This window comes from Sinocyclocheilus anshuiensis, unplaced genomic scaffold (assembly GCF_001515605.1).
Source record: "Sinocyclocheilus anshuiensis isolate Anshui unplaced genomic scaffold, SAMN03320099.WGS_v1.1 scaffold472, whole genome shotgun sequence".
Taxonomy (NCBI): Eukaryota; Metazoa; Chordata; class Actinopteri; order Cypriniformes; family Cyprinidae; genus Sinocyclocheilus; species Sinocyclocheilus anshuiensis.
In genome coordinates, this window is record NW_015557102.1 from 615078 (window position 1) to 637988 (window position 22911).

General features: G+C 35.5%; 2 protein-coding genes across 3 annotated transcripts in view; one reads left to right on the forward strand and one right to left on the reverse strand.

Moving 5' to 3' along the window:
• Positions 1-173: 173 nt before the first annotated feature.
• Positions 174-19297, reverse strand: LOC107677597 (cyclin-dependent kinase 15). Of its 2 annotated transcripts, XM_016472543.1 has the most exons (14): positions 19086-19297; positions 14107-14138; positions 10892-11029; positions 9619-9713; positions 8122-8201; positions 7384-7478; positions 7232-7294; positions 7025-7148; positions 6818-6938; positions 5771-5864; positions 5612-5675; positions 1232-1280; positions 919-1061; positions 174-688 (listed from the first exon to the last, which is right to left on the reverse strand). In XM_016472543.1, exons 1-14 carry the CDS (start codon positions 19129-19131, stop codon positions 615-617), a joined length of 1218 nt encoding a protein of 405 aa, XP_016328029.1. In that variant the 5' UTR covers positions 19132-19297; the 3' UTR covers positions 174-614. The 2 variants fall into 2 exon arrangements, with proteins under 2 accessions (XP_016328029.1, XP_016328028.1); XM_016472542.1 differs by lacking the exons at positions 14107-14138; positions 19086-19297 and adding an exon at positions 12534-13010.
• A 1200-nt stretch (positions 19298-20497) lies between these two features.
• LOC107677573 (alsin-like) overlaps positions 20498-22911 on the forward strand; it is a 32579-nt gene continuing 30165 nt past the window's right edge. The window contains exons 1-3 of the mRNA XM_016472507.1: positions 20498-20695; positions 21422-21492; positions 21609-21757. Coding sequence (XP_016327993.1) covers positions 21476-21492; positions 21609-21757 — 166 coding nt within the window. The 5' untranslated portion in view covers positions 20498-20695; positions 21422-21475. The remainder of the gene's footprint in view (positions 20696-21421; positions 21493-21608; positions 21758-22911) is intronic.

Consider the following 22911-nt stretch of genomic DNA (forward strand, 5'->3'; position numbering starts at 1 on the left):
CCAGATCCTCCGTCTTATAGGGTAACTGAGCGAGTCTAAGCCAATGTACACACACATATACAGAGAGCTATGGGTCAGACATCCATTAGAGGTGGGGGTGGAGGAAGGGAGATGAAGACCGCTATACAAAAACCCTTCTGTTCCCACTCGGAGCCAAAACGCACAAAATACCAGTTTGCAACATCAAGCAGCATAAAGGACTATTTTTGTACAGCTAAAATGACACTGGAAGCATCACACATTCACAAATGGATGCACCCACTCCTATGTTAAAAAATAAGCTGGATATGGATCTCAAAATATAGAATGAAAACACAGTGGTGAAATCAGCTTTGACTTGGATCGTCATGATCAACCATACAACTTTTTTTTAGGTAATACTGGTCCAAATTGTAAAAACACGAATCTTATGAAAGAGAATCTGATATTCTTTCAGAAATATATTGAATTAAGCTGATTAAGATCTGAATAAACAACATACAAACTGACCGTCATGCTGCAACAGGGTCACGTTTACTCATGCTGGTGAGGTTTTGGTTTTACAAGCACACCAACTATTTACAAAGGCGAGACTTTCACCAGCACTTGGCCAGCGGAGCAAGAGGCGATTTCATTCATCTGCTGGGGCTGAAGATATCCCTCGTTTCCGCCTCTAACCTCACACCCGGCACCTTAAAGATGGACACAGCTGACGGAGAAAGAGAGAAGGTTAGAGAATGAGAAACGAGACAGGAGGAAAAAGACATTTCTAAGATTGCATAATCTCTTTTCATCTTGAGTTGGCGTTGAAAAGGTTGCCAGTTTTGACAGTGACTAAGAGGGGTTTAACTTTGATCTTGTCTGTAACGGGACCGGATTAACCTTTGAAGCTGGAATTGCGTGCATTCCACTCATATAGTGAAATTCTCCAGCACTTACTGTCCCTTAGATGCATTAACGGAGGTGGAAGAGTGTTGAAATATGGGTGTAGCAATGCATCCTGGGCTGAAATCCTGTCCTTTGGATTCATCATCAGCATCTGCTGGGCCAGATCCTCCGTCTTATAGGGTAACTGAGCGAGTCTAAGCCAATGTACACACACATATACAGAGAGCTATGGGTCAGACATCCATTAGAGGTGGGGGTGGAGGAAGGGAGATGAAGACCGCTATACAAAAACCCTTCTGTTCCCACTCGGAGCCAAAACGCACACACATATGCACACGAGCATGCACGCATGAACTGGTCTTACCTTTTCCAGACATCTCGAAATTGCTGGGCCTTGCAGGGCAGGAACCACTCTACAGGAACACAAAGAGACCTCTTTTAACAGACCACCAGAACATCCAGCTCTGAAAGTGAAAGCCTTTATCATTTACTATCACTTGTTTTGCTCCAAACTTGTATCTTCTGTGGAGCACAAAAAGAGATATTTGGCAGAATGTTCACGCTGCTCTCTTACATTTTAAGGGCTGTAAAGGTCACTTTTAAAGTGTTTTTGTAATTTTTTGGAGATGACGGCCCATGGTCAATGTATGCTTTTGATACATGGAAAACAGCAGCATGAACATTCTGATGAATTGCTTTTGTACAGTGTTGTTATTATTAACTAAACCGTAAAAATAGTCAAATTTAGTTAATTGAAATAAAATATAATAAAATAATAAAATGTTGCCTTGGCAACTAACTGAAATAAAATAAGTTGAAGTACTAAAATTACTAAAACTAAAATAAAAATATTAAAGCTACACACACACGTGCGTATATATACGTATATAGGCAAGTAACTGACAAAGTTACTAAAACTAAAATAAAATAATTACAGCTACACACTTATATAATTATATATATATATATATATATATATATAACTAATACAATGACAACATTTAAATGAAAAAATTAAAATATAACAAATAAAAGCTAAAAATGTTAATAAATACTAGTATAGTAATAATATCACTATATATATCGTGGTGATGATATATGTGACCCTGGACCACAAAACCATTCATAAGAGTCAATTTTTTTAAATTGAGATTTAATAAATACGCTTTCCATTGATGTATAGTTTGTTAGGACAGGACAATACCAAAATCAAGCTTTGATATATTTACGGTAGAAAATTTACAAAATATCTTCATGGAACATGATCTTTACTTAATATCCTAATGATTTTTGGCATAAAAAAAAATCTATAATTTTGACCCATACAATGTATTGTTGGCTATGGCTACAAATGTATCCCAGCGACTTAAAGGGTTAGGTCACCCAAAAATGAAAATTAGCCCATAAATTACTCACCCTCAAGTCATCCTAGGTGTATATGACTTTCTTCTTTCAGACGAATCCAGTCGGAGTTATATTAAAAATTGTCTTTGATCTTTCAAGCTGTTTCATGGCACTCAGCGGGTGTTGCATGCATCAGTCCAAAAGCACTTAATTAAAATGCGCCTATCCATAAAAAAATGTGTCTCACACAGTTCCGGGGGGTGAACAAAGGCCTTCTGTAGCGAATCGATGCGTTTTAGGGTCACACATGATATAAAGTGTTTCTTATATTGTCTTTGTCCTATTGTTTATAATTTGCATCTTTGTTCTTATTTTTAATAAATTTAGTATAAAAAACAAAAACAACAGTATTGTGGTATATATCATAAAATTACTCATGTGGTAAAATGTCATATTACCCACCCCTATATAATTGTATATAAATAATACTATAATAACTGCTTTTTTGTTTGAGACAGTGAGATAGAATTTCCATTTTTGGGTAAACTACAAATTTTTGTAACATCCAAAGAAAATTTCTAACCACTATAAAGAACCCTATAATAGTAAAAATGCTATAAAGATGGTTTGAAGAAGCTTTATTATGAGTGTCCTTCTGTCAGTGTCTGTGGTTACGGGCCACCCGGTCATTCTTGGCTGAGACCTGAGGCCACACTTACGCTTCAGCACACCTGGATATACCTGAGAGACCACAGCGGGTTCAGGTAGCTTCTCTCCAACACACAGTACACACACATACAGAGCAGCCTGGGGCTTGGGTAAACCCAGATTCATGGAGAAACACAGCAGGCAAGGCCTGCCAGCAGTTTACCTACCACACACACACCATCTCCATCAGTGCCCACACACTCTAAACGAGGCATATTTCCCAAAGCCACCTCACATTGCTCATTTGTGCACCTGTGTAATGAGTCTGCACTTTATTTCCAGGACTGCAATGGAAAGACATCAACCCCCTTCCTGCATGAGTGTGTGAAGGTGTGTGTTTGTGTCTGACTCAAAGGTGTCAAGTCAACTCATGGCCAACACAACCGCTAACAGAACACCTATACACACAAAATGATTTATACTGGAAACACAGCTTCAGCACAACTCTGTGAATTTGCTCTAGCCATTTTCTGTTTGTATGACTGCATGTTATTAAAACGACAGGCCCTTGGCAACAAGTTTACACCCACACATTGCCAAGCACACACGCAGTGCATACAGATGACAGTGTCTATGTGTCGTGCTAATTCTACATTTATGGGTACATGCGTATTTACTGGATGTTTAAAAATAACAGATAAATCTGCAAAACTGTAAAAAATCAGCATGTGCAGGAAAAGTTCACTAACAAAATTACAATTCTGTCATTATTTACTTATGACTATAAAAATTTACATGGAAGAAACATGATATTTTGGAGCATAATATGCCTTAACTTACAACACAAACGTAAGCAATTTTCATGGGAATGTGTGAGACTTATGATTTACAGTATTAGCTCCTATAGGTAAATAACTTGACAAATAACAAAGTGCAGTATATTACAATAATAAATTAAATTATATGATAACAAATACCAGTTTGCAACATCAGACAGCATAAAGAACGGTTTTTGTACAGCTAAAATAATTGGATTCACCTGACACTGTAAGTCTTGCACATTCAATTAATTAATGGAAGTCTTTTTAACTGTTGTGATAAAAAAAATTATAATATAGGTGAATAGCATATTATTGCATTGTATATGTTATAGCTGATAACATATAAATGGCCGATATCAAAAGTCTATACATTCTGTCCAAATATATTATAATTAAAACACCAAAAAAAACAAACAAAAAAATAAACATAATTTTAAATGATACAAGTGAATTTTAAGGGTTAACCTTATGTCAGCATTAGTGGCAAATACAATCTAAAAACAATAAAATTAAATAAAACATTTTTTTAAATGAATTGCGCTTGGAAATGGCCATGCACAAGTAAATTCAATATCTATAAATAAAACATATCTACCAATACCAAGATATAGTTTTTATTCCTCAAAACTCTGGTTCTTGTATTGTATATGTTATAGTTGATAACATATAAATGGCTGATATTACAAATCTATACATTCTGTCCAAATATATTATAATTAAAACACACCCCCCACAAATAAAAAAACTAAAACCCATCATTTTAAATTATACAAGTGAATTTTAAAGATTAACTTTATGTGAGCGTTAGTGGCAAATAAAAAAATCTAAATAAAAAAATGAGGTCATGGGCATGCACAAGTAAATTGTCTGTTATAGATCCAATATCTATAAATAAAACATATCTACCAATATGGTACCAAGATATCGTTTTTATTCCTCAAAACTATGGTTCTCAAACGGGGCCTTAGCAAACTTCAAGGAGGCCCAAGATTATTTTTAAATAATTTAAAATAAGATAAAACAAGCATTAAAATATGCTAAACCAGAAAAAATCAAGATATTCTTTACCTTAATTCCCAATTACTTTTTTCCCTCTTTTAACCAGGGTCTTGGAAAACCTGAATACATGAGGTAGCCTTATTTTAAAAGTGTAATTTCTAGACCTTCAAATTAAAAATGGAATAAAATCTTATAACTCCATTGGCATTTTTATAATTAATTTGCATTTTTCTAGTTTCAAGATCTAACCTTTTCTATCAAATAGAAATTGGGTAAAAACATTTTTAAAAATCCTTATCCAGTAAATCATGAACAACTGGAAAAGTCATGGGGCCTTTGAATGTTGTTGTTGTCATTGAGAAGTCTTGGGGTCCAAATATTTGAGAACCACTGCCCTAAAAGGAACCATAAAAACTGCCTGTATGATTTGTGGCTATATTTAAAATCTTTAGAGACCATATGAGATGAGGCATGCAAGAATGAATGGCTTTGATGAATTGCATGATGCATCTGCATTTGGCAAGTCTAAATACGTGCATGTGTGAATGAGATTTGAGAGCTATGATTTATCAATGAATAACATCATAATTCAAAACATATTTTGTAGAGTAAATGATGACAGAATTCCATTTTTAGGGGAACTAACCCTTTAAGAATATATTTCTTCTTGATCTAACCCCCTAAAATTACTTTAATTGCTATAACATAATTTAGTCAAGTTTATTCAATTTAAATTCAATTATTCCTTTGACTTAAACAAAACCAGTTAATTTAGATGTTCACACATTAAGTACATTTTTATGTAACTAACACAGATGCATGCGTTTAATGACTGAGACAAATCTGTGCTGAGGCAGGAAATCACTTTTCATAGCGGACACATCTGTGAGATTACAGTACAGAGACAGATGAAAGAAGGATTTTGCACACACCTGGTTTATAGTTTGGCAGATCACTGACACCTGGCCAGCTCTCCTCGGTCGGGACCCCGAGGACCTCAGAAGGAAAGAAGAGGAGAGATAAATAACGAGGAGAGGAGGATAGAAGAGAAATCTCACACAATTCTAGTACATTCTCACAAACAGACTCACAGCCCAAATCTTCAGCAGCTGCTCAAAGACATCAGCTACTCCAGGAAACGCTGGTGACCCCTGTAGCATCTCGATAAAAATGCAGCCAGCTCCCCTAAACATCAACATATATACATATCTGTCAGACCAGGGCTGCAGCTGACAGGTGGGGGGGGCAAAACTGAGTGTTGGGTAATAGTTGATTTTCATTTCAGTTGCAACATACCATTTTAATATGCAATAGATTCTCAAAATTAAACACAAAGAACATCAATTTTGTTTCTTAAGTGGTAAAATATATAAATCCAAAAGTTCTGTAGACAAATATGTAAATGTTTATCATGTGCCAGTAAATTACAATACAGGATGAACACTAAGGATTTTTCTACTCATTCAGATTTTCCAAATTTGGTTCAAAAATTTCACACAAAAAAACTGCTATTGTCTATTATTGTTTTCATTTTGTTTGACCCATGTAACCTAGTTTTATAATAAATAATGTTAGATAAAGATGAGTAAACAGTCTTCAACAAATTACTAGCAATAGCACTAAACAAGTAAAATAAACAAAAATTTAAGAAATATCTAAAAGTATATATAAATGTATATATGATTAATATTATACATAAACATAAATATATATTAAATATAAATCTTTAATATATACATGTATGTGTGTGTATTTATATATACATATAAACATATACATTTTTCTTTTGTTCTTTAATTAACATTAATTACACAGACAGCAGTAGGTATATTAAGTGGCTGTCACTTTAAGACCAAATGCACGGACATGCACACATCAGATTGTAAACTATTTTTAACTATTTACAAACTATTTTTGAACTATATACAATATGCGAATTGACTTCTCTTTCTCATCATCTTGCACTTGAAAAGTTTAAAATCACTTGAATGCTTAAACTGACAAGACTGGCAAACTGGCAAAAAGCATTAAGTTGAAGGGGGATTTTCAAAGAATTGCATCTGTTGCTCTCACTATTATGAATCTTTCTAAGAAGAACTAATATGTTTGCGTGTGTGTGTATGTGTACAAGGACTCACCAGATGTCCAGGGCTGTGGAGTAATCAGTGGAGCCCATGAGAACATCTGGCGGGCGGTACCATAAAGTCACGACCTCGGCTGAGTATGTTTGGCATGGTATGGACATAGATCGGGCCAGACCTGAAGCAATAAGAGGCCCACCATGGTTTAGAATGCATGATAGAGCATATTAGTAAGCATGTTAGTGTTTGCATAAGTGAAACTACCAAAATCGGCTAATTTGAGCTCCCCCAAATAACTGATGAGCAAATTCTGAGGTTTGAGGTCTCGATGCAGAATTCTTCTGCTGTGAATGTAAGACAATCCTCGCAGCAACTGAAACATAAAGAGCTGAAGAAACAGACTGAGCGTGAGAAAGCCGGCTCATTATTTCTGACCTTGTGTATTTTTTACGCAGTCATGTGTTTGTTTACCCTAATGTTGTACGAGTGAAGACCGCCAGGATGCTGAATCATGTATTGAGCCAAATCTGTTTGCTGAGAGGGAAAGAGATGTAAAATTTGACTGAAAGACAGACAAAATAAACAAAATAATCTTGGAAGGTGATTGCCAGCATCAGACTCACCACATACTCAAAGACAAAAGTGAGAGACTCTTGCGTGTGGATGATGTCGTGAAGCAAGACGATGTTGGCATGTTTAAGGCCCTTTAACAAGGAGGCTGGGAATAATCACAAATAAAACAGGCATACAGCATCAGCAAGTGCAGGACAATCACACATCTAGCCTTGCTCATTTTTCCATTAAAAAACAGTAATATAGTGAAATATTATTACAATTTCTGATTTTCTGTTTTCTATTTTAATATATTTTAAAATGCAATTTATTTTTCAGCAGCCATTACTCTAGTCTCCAATGTCACATGATTCTTCAGAAATTATTCTAATGCTGATATGGTGCGCAAGAAACACTATGTAATATTATCAAGACTGAATAAAGTGGTTTTTCAAGGTTCAAAATTGCAGAATTGATTTGAAATAGAAATCTTTTGTATTATAAATGTCTTTGTTGTTATTTTTTATAAATGAAATGTGTCCATGCTGAATAAAAGTATTAATTTCTTTAAAATAAAAAAAAATCTGACCCCAAACTTTTGAACAGTAGTTTGTCAGAACATAGAAATATAACATCTAAAAATAAAAATATGAACATAAGTAAAAACAATTTGTTAATGCACAACTCCACTATTCATATTTTAATGACATACATCTATATGTGATGGACACTTCTTGAATATATACTTCATATATATAAGCACTTTGATTCTTGGCTGTGTGTGTGTGTGTGTTGTGCTGTTGCAGTACCTTCTCTAATAGCTGTGAATGGAATTCCTTCCTCAGTTTTCATGTGAATCACCTTTAAAGCCACAAGATGACCGTTTATCCTGTCACAAAGACAGAAAAACCTCAGCATAACCCGCAAACATGCATCTGAAAACAGTTAAGCTGACCTCTGCTTTCTGAAGAATAAACACCATCACAAATTCTCCCTTTTAAAGACATTATGCAACCAAATTTGGAGTTTTGACTATTGACTATAAGGTTATTTATATGCTAGTTTATTCCTGACAAATTGAACATGTAGAAAATACACTTTTAAAATGTAAAGTCTTTCTCTTCTATTTTTTTTTAAATGTGAAGACAATGCCCCCTTGATCAAATAACACCTGCCTAGGACTAGCAATAGCACATAGCAAATCATAATTCATGCCTGTAAATTAAGCCTATTGGCTATTTAAAACTAAGGGGCAAGCACTTTGATATGTCCCACCCTACTTCCTGTTTCAATAGGAAATAATGCAACACAAAAAAGAAATCTGCAATTTTATGGGTCTTGGAAAGTCTATCATCTTGTTTATCATTTGAATCATCTGGTGGTGTTTAGTAGTGGTTAAATTTATGATGCCATTTATGGAAACTAAATCCACTCGCTGTGGATATTCAAAAATTGTGTATTCCAACATCATTTAAAGGGATAGTTCACCCAAAAATTAAAATTTGAGGTTTATCTGCTTACCCCCAGAGCATCCAAGATGTAGGTGACTTTGTTTCTTCAGTAGAACACAAACGAAGATTTTTAACTCAAACCGTTGCAGTCTGTCAGTCTTATAATGGAAGTGAATGGGAATCACGGCTTTGAGAGTCAAAAAAACATACACAAACAAAACCAAATTAAACCCTGTGGCTCGTGACAATACATTGATGTGTACAGACACGAAACGATCGGTCTGTGAAAGAAACTGAACAGTATTTATATAATTTTTTACCTCTGATTCACCACAATGTCCAAACTGTCCTGAGCGCGTTCTCAATAGCCTGCGCGTGACGCGTCTTCTTCTTCTTCTTGCTTTACGGCAGATCGCAGACTTGTTTAAGTGGGGTAACATTTTTCCTTTAATCACATAAATAAGCAAAAATTTTACTTAATGTAAAGCTTTCTATCCTAAGACAGCTGTTTCTTATTACAAAACATTGGTTGTCGTGCAGCAACATCAAACTGCCTCTCAGTGTAAGCCTCAGGCGGCTATCCATATGTTGCAGGATGACCTTATAAAATGAATCCATGTAAAACAAGCTGCCATAGAAGAACTCAAGGAATGCCTACAGGGAGGCAATGAAAAGAATCATTTGCTGTCTATTATACAGAAGAAAAAAGTCACAGGGTGGTGTATCTGAATAATGTGCTTGCTAACTGAATACTGCCATAAAACGTTCATCTTGCCAACATGGCAATATCTAAGTGAGTTCTATGAATAACACTGTTTTGAGTGTGTCTATGAATATCGGCATATGACTACTAACCTGCTAATTCCTTTGTACACTGTGGCATATGTGCCCTCTCCAAGTTTTTCAAGATTTAGATAAGATGTTGCATTCCCAAACTGCAGGCCAGTTTTCTGTGAATGAAATGCACACGCTGTTATTTCGCCAGCCAAGCAACTGCCATTGAAACAAATGACAGGTAGCTATTATAGACCTTTTTGGTGTAACCGCCATACATTTTTAACTGAAAGCAATGAAACCAATAAATTAGCTTCAAAAAACTCTATGATTTGTGAGTAAATACACTTCTGCTACATTACAAATTTGGGAAAGTCACTTTTTCATGTTGCAGCCTTTATCATTCTATGCAAACTCTAAAAAATTGCAAAAAATAGCAATTCCAAAGTAAAAAAAAATCTGCAAGCCAAACATGGTGCTTCCACTTACAAAGTGAGACAGCTGAGAAAATATAGCACAAAAGTATTTAACCCTGTAAAGCCTGAAAAAATAAATAAAAATAGTCAGAAAAATCTATTTTTAAAGGAACATTTTATTGTACATTCAGACAAATATATATATAGTTTGAATATATTTTATAGATCAGGTTTTTATGGCTCATATTACAGTATGATATCTTTAGAATAAGGCGCTCATACTTCCAAATTGAGCCAAAATATGCTATTTTGTGCAGATGCTATGGCCAAAAAGTAAGATGAAATTCTGATAGCTTGTTATTGTAAATCAATAAGATCTTTATAATAGTATAACAAACTACAAAAAATGCATATAAATATTAGTTGTCACTCTATATCTCCCAATAATATGTCTTGGTAAGATGATATTTAAATTATCAATTTTATGATCAAAGCTCTGTAGCTTTTATTGTGGGGGGCAAAACATATAACGCAATGCAATACAGTGATGATTGAGAAATATACAAGTAAACATCCCTCAAAATCTGTTGTATCATATTTAATACATACATTTTAACAAGTAAACCCAAGTTGCTTCAGTCTAGTAAATGTTCATCTTAAAAACGTAAATACCCCACCTGAAGATGGACATTTTTAAAATTATACTAAAAGGCCTTTTATTTGCTAAAAAAGTATAAACTATCAATAAGGCTTATAGGGTTAACATTACTTTATGTAAAAAACAATGTGACAAATTTACAGTTTATAGTAAGTCATGTATTGCAAATTGTTACTGTTAAAAGTAACATTCCTCAAGACTGTGCATTGTTTGTTTATCTCAGTGCATCTATGATTGAACCTCTTGTTGTGTGTCTGAGTTGTATCTGTGTGTTCCTCACCCACTGGAACTCTTGCTGGAAGCTCTTTCCTCCCATAGGATCGCTGTTACTGCGGCCCCTCTGAACTCTGAGCCGTCGCACCTGCAGCGTGTGAAACCAGTGCGGCTGTGGTTTCTCCACCCCGTCCAGCTCACCCAGCTGAGAGCAGAGACAAAGACAGAGAAACACACCGGGATGGTTTGATCTATATCAGATACAGTGTGCGATGTTATTACACCTTGTTTTGCTGATACAGCCATCCTACTGTATCCATCACACCCGTCTGTGTGCGTACAAGTGTAAACCGTGTCCTCATTTTCATGCATATGTGGCTTCAGGGTTTTACACCAGCTCTGAAGCTCTGAATCCTAAAGTGCTTTATACACACACACACACACACACACACACACACACACACATACACACTCACTACTGTTTAAAGAAATTAAATGCATTGACATGCAGTAAAACTGATCAAAAGTAAGTAAAACATTTATAACGTTACATAAGATTTCTCTTTAAAATAAATGCTGTTACTTTAACTTTTTATTCGTCAGTAAATTTTTTTCCACAAAAAATTTAAGCAGCAGAAATGTTTTTTCAATTGAATAACAATAAGAAATGTTTCTTGATCACCAACTCAGCATATTATAATAATTTCTCAAGGATCATGTGACACTGAAGACTGGAGTAATTTGGCTGCTGAAAATTCACCTTGGTAATCACTGGAATAAATGAAAATATACAGAAATAATATATATATTTTTTAATTGTAATAATATTACACAATATTACTGTTATTACAAATAAATGCAGCTTTGCTGAGCATGAGAGACTTTTTCTTGCTTGCTTTTTCTTTTTTTGCATCTTTTTTGTGGTACACATAGTCTTTCAAACTCATAACATTCAATTTTGTGTGGTGCTGTAGCTTCTATAAAAGCAAATTATGTGTTAACATTAAAAGAAAGGAAGAAAGATAGGGCCTACAGTTATTGATTCTACAATCAAACGATAAATGAATGTAAGAGCACCTTCAAACTGTGTAAAAACCATTCAAAATCTCTGCCATTTTGTTTAATTTAATTAAGTGAAATGGTATTTTGGCAGGAACTATAGTTATATTTTTGTAAGGATAACAACAGCACACGAAGTTGTACAGCAGATGATGTCAGAATGTCCTGACACAGAAGTCCTTTTAGCTCTAATGTTCCCTATTTCTGTCTCCTTGCCTAAATTCTGTTCATTTGAGTGATTTCATCGCACACAGGGACAGCTGACACTCTCAGAATGGACTTCGGAGTTGTATAGAATGTACTGTAACCAGACAATTATATCTTCAGATCATCTGGAAATAAAACGGCTTCCCTTCCATCAAATACATTACATTCGACTCTCAGTATTTTCTTGGAAGCAACACAAGAACACTAAAATAGTTAGAAATGCTAAAAAAGTTTAACCCTTTAACACTACATGATACAGTATTCAAAACCAGACCTATTTCTCAATGACATTGCAAAGTTAGAGGCATTTTTATGAGACATTCTTCTGTAACGCTAGAAATGTCATTGTTATTGTAAGACATCATCATATAGCGCTGTTTGATGTCAAACACTCTCTCTCTCTCACACACACACACACACACACACAAGCACACCCATCTGACCTCAGCGACTGGGAGGGAGGACACACTCCAAGTTTTTGATGGTTTTTCTTCCGTTTTAATTTCTTCTGTTATCTCTTCCACTCTCATCTCAAACATTTCCTCTTTTTCTTCCCTTCTGACTTCATTTCTTTTATCTCCACAACACCAACAACATCTCCTCAAGCTCAAAGACGCCCAGACCCGCATTCTCCACAGGAAATCCTCCATCTCCAAATCTTCTCCTCTCTCACTCACTCACTCTCACTTTCTCTGATTAAGCCGTATAACTCATATGACTTGCATGGGAAAGTGTGTGTGTGTGTGTGTGTGTGTGTGTGTCTGCAGGCCTGGTCTTATGACTCCATCTCCCATCCATGAGAGCTAAACACAAACAGCCATGTTATATTTGCTAAGGGGAACAAATGCATCCATTCAACTGCAGGAGAGAAAAGCACGATGGGACGGACAGTGAGAAATGGTGATTGTGAGAGAGAAATAAGAGAACAAGAGAGAATAAAAGAATGTAAATGAGAGAGAATTCATAATACTGTGGCATAATATTATGGCAGTTTTCAGACTTAATAAAGACGTTTCTCATCAGACTGAGGTGAATTGGCGAATTACTCTGTTCACACAATATGGCTCATCTCTGTCTAAGATGGGCTGTTCTTGACTGGCTAAAATCTGTGGGTAAAATCTTATTTTGCACCCATATTCTTATTTAGTTATATTACATGAACTGCCATTCAAATGTTTTGGATTAGTAAGTAAGAGAACATAAGTGTTTTGTTCAACAAGGCTGCATTTGTTTGATCAATTGCATTTGTTTGTCTTATATATATACTGTATATGATAGATAGATGTGTGTCTGCATGTCTGTTTTCACATGGTCTGGTGAGTCTGGTCATTACTTGTAGGCTACTGGGGTTGCTGGAGTGTAACTGTAGAGAAAGAAAGAGCTTGATGGATGTTTTCTCTATTCTTTATTGTCTCTGGCTATCTGGACTCTGTGTCCAGATGGGACATGCTCGATTGAGCCTGGAATAAGACACCAATTACTGACAGGGGGACCGAATGTTGTGCGCTGCTGTGCTGTCTCTCGCTAAGAAAATACTAGCTTACTATTTACTGAATTCTGTGCTCTATTTACTGTATACTGCAAAATTATATGTAAGAAAACATATTGTTGTCACGTTCATCAAAATGAAAATTGTTATTGTGCACCAGTTTGGATATAGGTCTATTGGCTCTGTTTTATACTGCATATTTTAGAGGGTTACCTGTGTATTCTGTGCCTAAAGAAAATATTCAATTTGTGTGCATACTATACATTGTGGAACAAGTAAGAACAGTATGCCATTCCAAACACAGCTTCTCTTTCTTTCCCCCCAGTAGAGGGCAGTGCTGCATACTTTTTCCTCAACTGGTTCTTTTGCCTTTCCTATCTCTCTCTCTCTCTTTTTCACCCCCATTAGGGGGTAGTGCTGTATTTCTCTCTTCTGCCTCCAGCTGTCATCTGTCCTGTCTCTGTGGGTGGAGGGATGTTTGTTTGTGCTTATAATATGTTGTGCAATGTCATGTCAAATGTCCTTACCTCCTCATAGCCCAGATGTCTTTGTTTTAACCCTGTAAAACATAAAAGAGCAGTTTAGATGGACCACAACACTTGAAATGGCCAGATATACAGGGTTTGCTGCAGTACACTTCATGTGTGAGAAATGGTTTGACTGTTTGTAATGGTTTCATAAAGATATTTAAACAACTTTACAAAGGAAAGGGCCTGACACGCTGAAAAAAAAACTCTCTCTCTCTCTCTCTCTCTCTCTCTCTCGTACATGTAAGTGTATTAAAAATAATGATATATTATAATCTTATAATATAATTATAAATTACATATGATTTGTACTTCATTTATGAATTTAAATAATATTTTATAACATTTCATATAATACCTATATACAGTGGGTACGGAAAGTATTCAGACCCCCTTCAATTTTTCACTCTTTGTTATATTGCAGCCATTTGCTAAAATCATTTATATAAAATATGATTACATATAATCTAAATTAAATAAAACATATAAGTATAACATAAATAAATACATAAATGAACCAAATGTAATGTATGCATTAAATACATAAAAAACATAACCTAAATACAAATTAAATACAAATTATAATAATATTACATATTTAATCATATTGACTACATTTACGTGCATTACTCTCATTTAATACAACGGATTAATAAAATATAGTATTCACTGCAATACGCTTCATGTGTGATAAACGGCTTTTGGTGTGTTTGTAATGGTTTTATAATGATATTTATAAGAACTTTTTATAGGAAAAGCACTTGGATACAGTGAAAAATGAAAGCAATCCTACTACTATTATGTCAGATGAGAGAGAGAGAGAGAGTGTGTGTGCTTATCAAGTCATATATCATACAAAGTCAATAGTATAATTATAGATGTAATTACAGATATTAATAACAGATGTAATTACATGTAGGATTTTTCAAAAAAAGTATAAATAAGTAAAAACGCAAAGTAGTTAGTTAAAGACTATACCAAATATTTAAATTAAGTACAATATAAATATAATATACAATAATCATGATAGTAATTATATTGAATACACACTTTCTATTTAATAAATGAAAAAGCTTTATAGACCAAGATTGAAGAACACATAATACTCCAGAATTCTCAGTATGTAACTGTGTGTGTGTGTGTGTGTGGTTTGATTCAGCAGGTACAAGGTGAGTCACGCTCAGTGTTTAAGCTCCTGACGGGAGAGGCGAACAGGAGCAGGTGGCTGTGTACAGGGGGTGTGAGATTTACCCTTCATCTTCATTTAAATTTTAGCAGCAAATACAACACTAAACGGGATCAGAGAGAGAGGAACGGACAAAGAGAGGAAGAGAAAGACCCCACAATCACAGTTCAGCTGATGGATGCTCTGTAAAACAGTGCTCAGCTATTAAAACGTCCATTTCGGTGATGTATATTTGAAAAGTGTCTCTAAGAGGCGGAGTGCATCTGCTATGTAATGCGTGATTAGATATATTCTGACAGTCAGTCACAATGAAATGAACTCTGTTTAGGCAAAAGATACAGGGAATATAAAAAATAAGCCCATCTTCGTGAGTTTTAAGGCTCAGTGCGACTCCAGGAAGACAGTTCTGCCCTAAAACTGTCCAGTACCTTTTACCATGTCAAATACTATACAGAACTTCTCTGTTAAGAAGAAAGTGCTTTAAAAGAACTGTTCTTTAACACTAGAATGATAAATTCCACTGCAGAGATGGCTGCGGTTTTCTGAAAGACTAATACCAAAGTAGTTATTATGATTGTGATATACAAAGGATTTCATTAAAGGCTCCCGCTATAGTTGATTGCATTAATGTTGATATAACTATATCCCATTAGGTGATTGAATTACAAAGCCCTGTAAGTTGACCCAGAAGACTGTATGTCTCTGTTGGATCGTTCCAGATCTAATTTACTAAAATCTCTTTTTGGCACTGCTGCAGATGTCACTCTGAGGAGCTCTGCTGCCATCTGATTAGTGTCGTCCTTGACAGGGAAGTAAGGTCATCATCCAGGTGACCAGTCACCATTAACCAAAACCTGCTATATGATTCTAGGAGGTTATATGGAGTCCGTTTCACATCAAGCATCTAATCAAAACTGTATTTATTAGAAATACATGCCAAGGGAAGCATTATTTCTACTACTTAAAGGAATAGTTCACCCAAAAATTAAATCTGATGAACATTTACTCACCCTCAAGCCATTCAAAATGTAATTTGTTTGTTCATCAGAAAAGAGAAATGTAGCATTACATCACTTGCTCGCCAATGGATCTCTGCAGTGAATGGGTGGCGTCAGAATGAGAGTCCAGACTGCTGATAAAAACATTATGGTATAAATGGTATATTATTAACGGTTTGAAGTTAAATGTGTAAATAATAGATTTATTACGAACACACAGCTTTTTACTTCATGTTGATTACTTGTGGAGTATTGTGATGTATTAATCAGCTGTTTGGACTCTCATTCTGACGGCACCCATTCACTGCAGAGGATCCACTGGTGAGCATGTGATGTATTGGTAAGTTACTAGAAACCTGTTCTGATGAAGAAAAAACTCATCTACATCTTGGACGGCCTGATGGTGAGTACATTTTCAGGCAATTAAAATTTTTGGTTGAAATGTATATGCATTTCTTATGCACAAATGTTATTGAAAAGTATGCCTCATATTATAAAATGTCAATCACACAGGTTACACGGTGAAGAGTATATTTTTGTTTGTCCTTGTGTGTCGACCAATGATCGCTGCTGTCTCTGTGTGTTTCTGCTTCCCCCTGAGCATTTTTTCCCTTCTCTCTGTCTGTCTGCACAGATATTTATGAGTCAGGATAAGGGAGGGCTAAGAGAGCTCATAACTCATGCTTAGATGCATCACGGCTTCCCGCTCTCTGTTTTCATCCTCTCATCCATCTCTACACTCCACTCTTTCTGTCTCTGCACGGGTATCTTTCCTTATTCCATCAAGATCGTTCCCTCCTTCATCACCACTTGACATTCTTTCTTACTGTTCTGCATTCTGTTGCCAACTCTCCATGTTTTCCCTCCTTCTCTCTCTCTCTCGTTCTGATCAGTATTCTGTGAGCAGTGTGTACAGCAGTAAGTGCTGTTTAGTATGTTGCCAGCCACCCATCACTCAAAAACAGACAAGTGCAGTGATTGGTTGGATGAAGGCCAAGAAACTCAGATAAATCAGCTCAGGTAAACGAGTCAAGTTAAAGACCACAATAAATGTATGTCAGCTTTGAGACCATCCATAAGCTAGGGTATTTAGAAATGTGGATTTAAAAACATAGGCTTTCTCTGCTGGGAAAACAGACCAAAAATATTGATAACCTTTTTCGCAAAGGAACATACAAATAATTTCAGTCCAAAAATGATCTCTATGTAGAAATTGAGAATTACCATCCTGCATCTGATTAGCCAAAGCAAATAATACATTTAAAATATTAAATATTAAAAAAGTGACAAACCTTTTGATATAACCCACCCCAACTTCCTGTTTCAACAGGAAATATGTCAACACAGGACTTTATCAAGCCATTTCATGGGGTCTTAAAACCAGACCATGATTATGAGTTCAGATTTAAAAAAGAAAAGAAGATTACAAAAACACACCAAGAGAAGAAACTGGCCCACAGAATTAAGGAAATAATCACAAGGAAACTGATTTCACACTAAGACATGCAAATAAACTTGCAGAAAAGTGTTTTTAAAGATTAACTTAGAATTAGATGATGCCAAAAATAATCTAAATGTGAATGTAATAAATTAGCATGAACAATTAAATATCCAATATAATCAGATAACTATATATATATATATATATATATATTACAGCAACCAAATGCATTTTTTTTGCATTCAGTTCTAAGAAAAATGCAGCCTTGTTGACTGCTTACAAGACAGTAATGGGCTACTTTCATAGATGGTGAGGAAATGTGCTTAACCACATGTCCAGAAATAGCCAGTGACAGATTTACCACTAGTGCGATATACTTAAAGTCAATGACTTTCACTAGTGCCTTCTTTTTTCACACATAACACACACAGTTTTCTTCGCTCTCAGGCCTCCTGCCTCTCAAGAGATGGACACAGATGCTGTTGCAAGCTGTTTTCCTCTCACCTACAGGAACCTGCCCTTCCCTCCTCCATCACAACAAAATCTCACTTCCGCCACGCAGTAAACCAGGGATATAATAATTGCTGTGTTTTGCATCCACAGGTCAAGCAGAATCCTCTATGTTCTGCTACAAGGATACATGGGCTATTTGTCTTCCAGTGCACATTGACAATGACATGTGCTTAAATGCAATATTTACATTGCATTTTATTTCAGCTTTATTTCAATTACCAAAAAATGTTTTAATAGTTTTAGTTTTAGTTAACTATAATAACTCTGTTTTCAACCAGACTTTTGTCAACTGGCCAGCCTGGGAGACCAGATAACCTAGCTTAAACCAGCTCAGACCACCTTAGACTGGTTTAAACAGTTTTTTTTCCCAGGAAGGTATGGTCTCTTTAGAACTTTAAATAGATATCAGAAGCTGTTTCAAGGACAATCAAACCATCAGATTTGAGAAGGGTAGGTTTATAAGGTTTGTAGGCTAGTACCTTCTCACATAAATTACATTTTTAATTTACTATAAGCAACAGTGTATGTTTTTCAATTACATAAAGCTGATCCAACAAATACAAATTAGCGCAAATACAAAGAATATTATTTGAAATGAACTAATTATGCTATTTTAGGCACAAATGAGAATGCAAATGTAGCCATTATATGCAGCTCAGAGTACATACATGAATCAAGTTATTTACAGTTTGAGAGATGCTGGGGATGAAGAAGATTGTTGTTTTATCTCTTTAATTATGCACTATTTCTACTTCCCATGTGATGGGACATTAACACACGTTATTAAGGACAGATTTTGATACTGATTGTATATTCTTAGATACAGCTGAAATGCACTTACCGAGACGCTGGAAAGCCTCAGAAGCTGCATGCCGGAGGTTCTGCATGCTGTCTGCTTCTTCTGATGGATCTTGATGGAACTAGTGTTTTTATGACAGGAGGCTCTCACTGTGACCTGGACATTTTGAATGTGGTACTGGACATCATCGCTGCCCCTTTATCCAGCATGTCATTCTCCTGCTTCAGCACCCACACTGACACAAGTTCCCTTCTCTGTCCTCCTACGATTACTCTGAGCTCGCCTCCTGTCTCTCTGTACCACTCTCTCTCTTTCTGTTGCTCTCCTGCCTCCTGCAGCTGCCACTGCCGCTTGTGTGGTCGCAGGCCAATCAGAATTCTTCCGCAAACCACCATCCAATTGGCTGAAAAATAAAAAGAGGCAATGGATTGCTGGTTTGTTTTGAAAGCCTGGTGCATCTAAAACACCCAGAGGATGTAAGTGTGTGTGTCTCAGTATGTGTGAAAACAAATGGTAGCTTAAAATTCCACTCCTCTCTCTCTCTAAAAAAAGGAATAAATTAATTAATAAATCGGGTTTCTGACTGATGGGACATTTTAACCATAGCAAAACAAGGTAACACTTTATTTTAAGGTGTCCTTGTTACACTTTACATGCACTTACTATTATAATAATAATTAATTATGCGTAATTACATGCAAGCAACTTTAAGCCAAACCCTAATCCTAACCATATAGTAAGTACATGTAGTTAATTAATATTACTCAGTATTTAAATAGCCTATATAATTACACTGTAACAAGGACACCTTAAAATAAAGTGTAACCCAAAACAAATAGACAAATATACTATATATAGAAAATCTCAACTGCTTTATTGTTTATATCGTCGCAAAGTGTAAACTAGCCTATATAGTCGCCTAGTGATATATTTAAAGTTGAATTTGTTTGTTTTTTAAAGTTGAAATGTATTAGTTGAATACATTTGACTATATTCGCATATAAAACAAATCTCATAAAAATTATTCGTACTACTGTATATGCTTTAATTATAAAATTATGTTATATAGCCTATATAATAAATCCTAATTAACTGTTAGGATATTTAGAAGAATAATCATGATCGCAGAATAAATCCTGACAGGGTGAAATGCTGATTTTTAATAATTTTACTTGTAATTTAGCTTACTGCATTCGCTAAGAAAAGAGCCTAACGTTACATAGATAGACAACAATTGCTCTATCGACACGACAACGGCAAGGGCAGCATTTAAGTTACTATCATTAATCTGCAATTCAATTTACAGTTTATATGGACTAGTAAACTAGAACATATTTAGCTTACCAGCTCAACATTTCTGTCAACCAACTCATCTCTACCAGCCCTAGTAGAAAAAGCGAAAGCGTAAATACTCTTTCGTGTTTGTCCCTCCTGCTTCTCCGTCCGTTGAAGCGCTCACAACAGCACCACAACAACACATCCGATTATTTATCATCGTCATAATCATTATGAGCTTCGCTCTGCTGCATGTCAGCTGTCCTCACTGCCTTATTTTACATTTCTGATCAGGTGTTTCAAAAGCTGACAAGATATATTAGGCCAAGAGTCATCCGCTTTCTGTCTGTCTGAGATCTTTAATCTGACATATCGAGGTAAGAATGAACGAAGCACCATATTTATTAGCTTGAGTGATATTAAAGCAGAGAATAGAATGAAAATTCGAAATATTTCTGTCTTCTAGAGACTTTACCGTGGCATTTTTCATTCATCAGTTATTTAACATGATCCCCACCTGTCGACGTGGATGTAATTCTAAATTTGATGTGCTTTAATCTCATCAGACGTGTAGTTTCATATTATTAGATCGCTAATGTAATCAATCAGAATATTGTATCTGATACGTGAATCCTAATGTGTTTTCCTTTTGCTTAAATGCATGTCATTTATTTATGACCAACGAAACCTACTTGACAGCTTGTATTTTAATTAACAACTCAGGAAAGGAGTTAATATGCATTTTGGAAATTTATTAGACAGTATTCCAGATCTGTTGTTTATTAGTTCAGCTGATGATTTCATCACAGCTCTGCATCACCTTTGGCCCTGATCAGTGTGTGTACATGTGTGTTTACACTGTCAGTCTTTGTCAGGACTCTTTGCTTGACACAAATTCTGGACTCGAAAACATTTCATTTTCTTATTTTACAACTAAAAAGAAATGTAGCCTAGGTACAGAAATGCTCAGAATTACCTCACTCACTTCATGACTAGTTCTATGAAGTATTGTCTCATGAAAATTAGCTTAAACGTACGAGTCATTGTTGAACCCTTTGTTGTCATTCAGAATCTGAAATCATGCATCACCTGTTCCCTCACAGGACGATCATCCACAGTGACAAGCGCAACAGCTGTGATATGGGGAACGTTTAGGGATGGAGAAGCAGATAAGGTGAGTGTGTTCAAAGACAGGCTGCCAGCAATGCTGAACAATGCAGCATTTGTACATTGCTTATTTTTTTTTGTCTCATGACTTTTCTAAGAGTGTATTCATCACTGTGTTTGTAGTTGTGGTGAGGAGGACGGTTTTGGAGAGAAGGGACTTCTCCACACCTGGAGGGGATATTCTTACAGCACCACACCAGAGAGGGTGCTGCTCTCCCGGCCGGTGCTCCAGGCTGCCCTGGGAGCTAGACATGGCGTTCTGCTAGTAGAGGGTAATACTTTTATTATTCACACATGCAAATTTGGCTGGGCAACTCTGTAGAAGCAAAAAAACTAGTATTCGATGAGCCCTTTGTTAACAGGTTAAAGTCAACATCAAAGTGGATGCTATTTACAATGGTCTTATTGTGCTTATTAAGTTATTGGTTGCAAAGAAAAAAAAATTTCTTTGTGATCTTTCATCAAAATGTAATAACATGATCTGCCTTTGAAATGCCTTGCCAAGCTGACATCATCAGCTGTGATAAGTCTTAGAAAAGTAGCACAGTGATTTAAGAGGATAGATCACCCCCATAAATAACTACTCACCGATTACTCACTCTCATGTCATTCCAAAACCTGTTTAACTTTAAATGACATTTTACGTTTGCAATTTATTTTTAGGCGAACTATCCTAAAATAAAAAAAAATTGAGATGGGATCAATAACATTTGGATACATGGAAGTGCTCTCAAGGGTGAATGTGACCTGGCAGCCTACACAACAACATGATAAAAAAAGTTTTTATTTTGTGTTGTTGGATATTTGTTTCATGAGAAAACTGCTGAACATTTTTCATGTTCACAGTGATTTTCATACTTTTTGACTCTTAAGACTGCCTCCATATAGGCTAAAGGCCGTTCACACCAAGAATGGTAACTATAATGATAACTATAACTAAAGTTTTAATAATTGTTCTAATTCTGTGAGATATGCAAGTCAACAACACAACTAATAATGATAACTACACAGAGGAACAATATTGTTGCAGTGTTTCAGAATGCTTATTTTTAGTTGATGAATGATAAAAATGTTGACAGCCAATCAGAATCCACCTGACTTTAAAACACGCAAGCATTGGTAGATGGTAGATGACAAAACTGCTGCGTATGCTCTTAATAAACAAATCTATGTGACCAACTTAAACCCAGTGATGGATTACTATTGAAATGATAGGACTTCATCTGTAGAAATGTTGTTCCAAGAAGAAATTGGTGCGAATCAGCTCATGGGGAAATATGAATAATTAATTATTATAAATATTTAGATCCGCTGTAGATATTTAGCTGACCTCTCAGGGTCAACTGTCTGTCAATTCTAAGAACGTTAATTTCCTGGTTAAGGGAAATAACTTTCTTACTGTACAATTCTACAAAGAGCTTGTAGC

Coding starts and splice junctions, on each gene's coding strand:
- LOC107677597 (XM_016472542.1), bottom strand. CDS start 12,740: ATGGAGGATTTCCTGTGGAGAATGCGGGTCTGGGCGTCTTTGAGCTTG. Junction 11,030..12,533: donor CCTCCCTCCCAGTCGCTGAG/GTCAGATGGGTG, acceptor CTCTGCTCTCAG/CTGGGTGAGCTGGACGGGGT. Junction 5,676..5,770: donor AGCTGCTGAAGATTTGGGCT/GTGAGTCTGTTT, acceptor TTTCCTTCTGAG/GTCCTCGGGGTCCCGACCGA.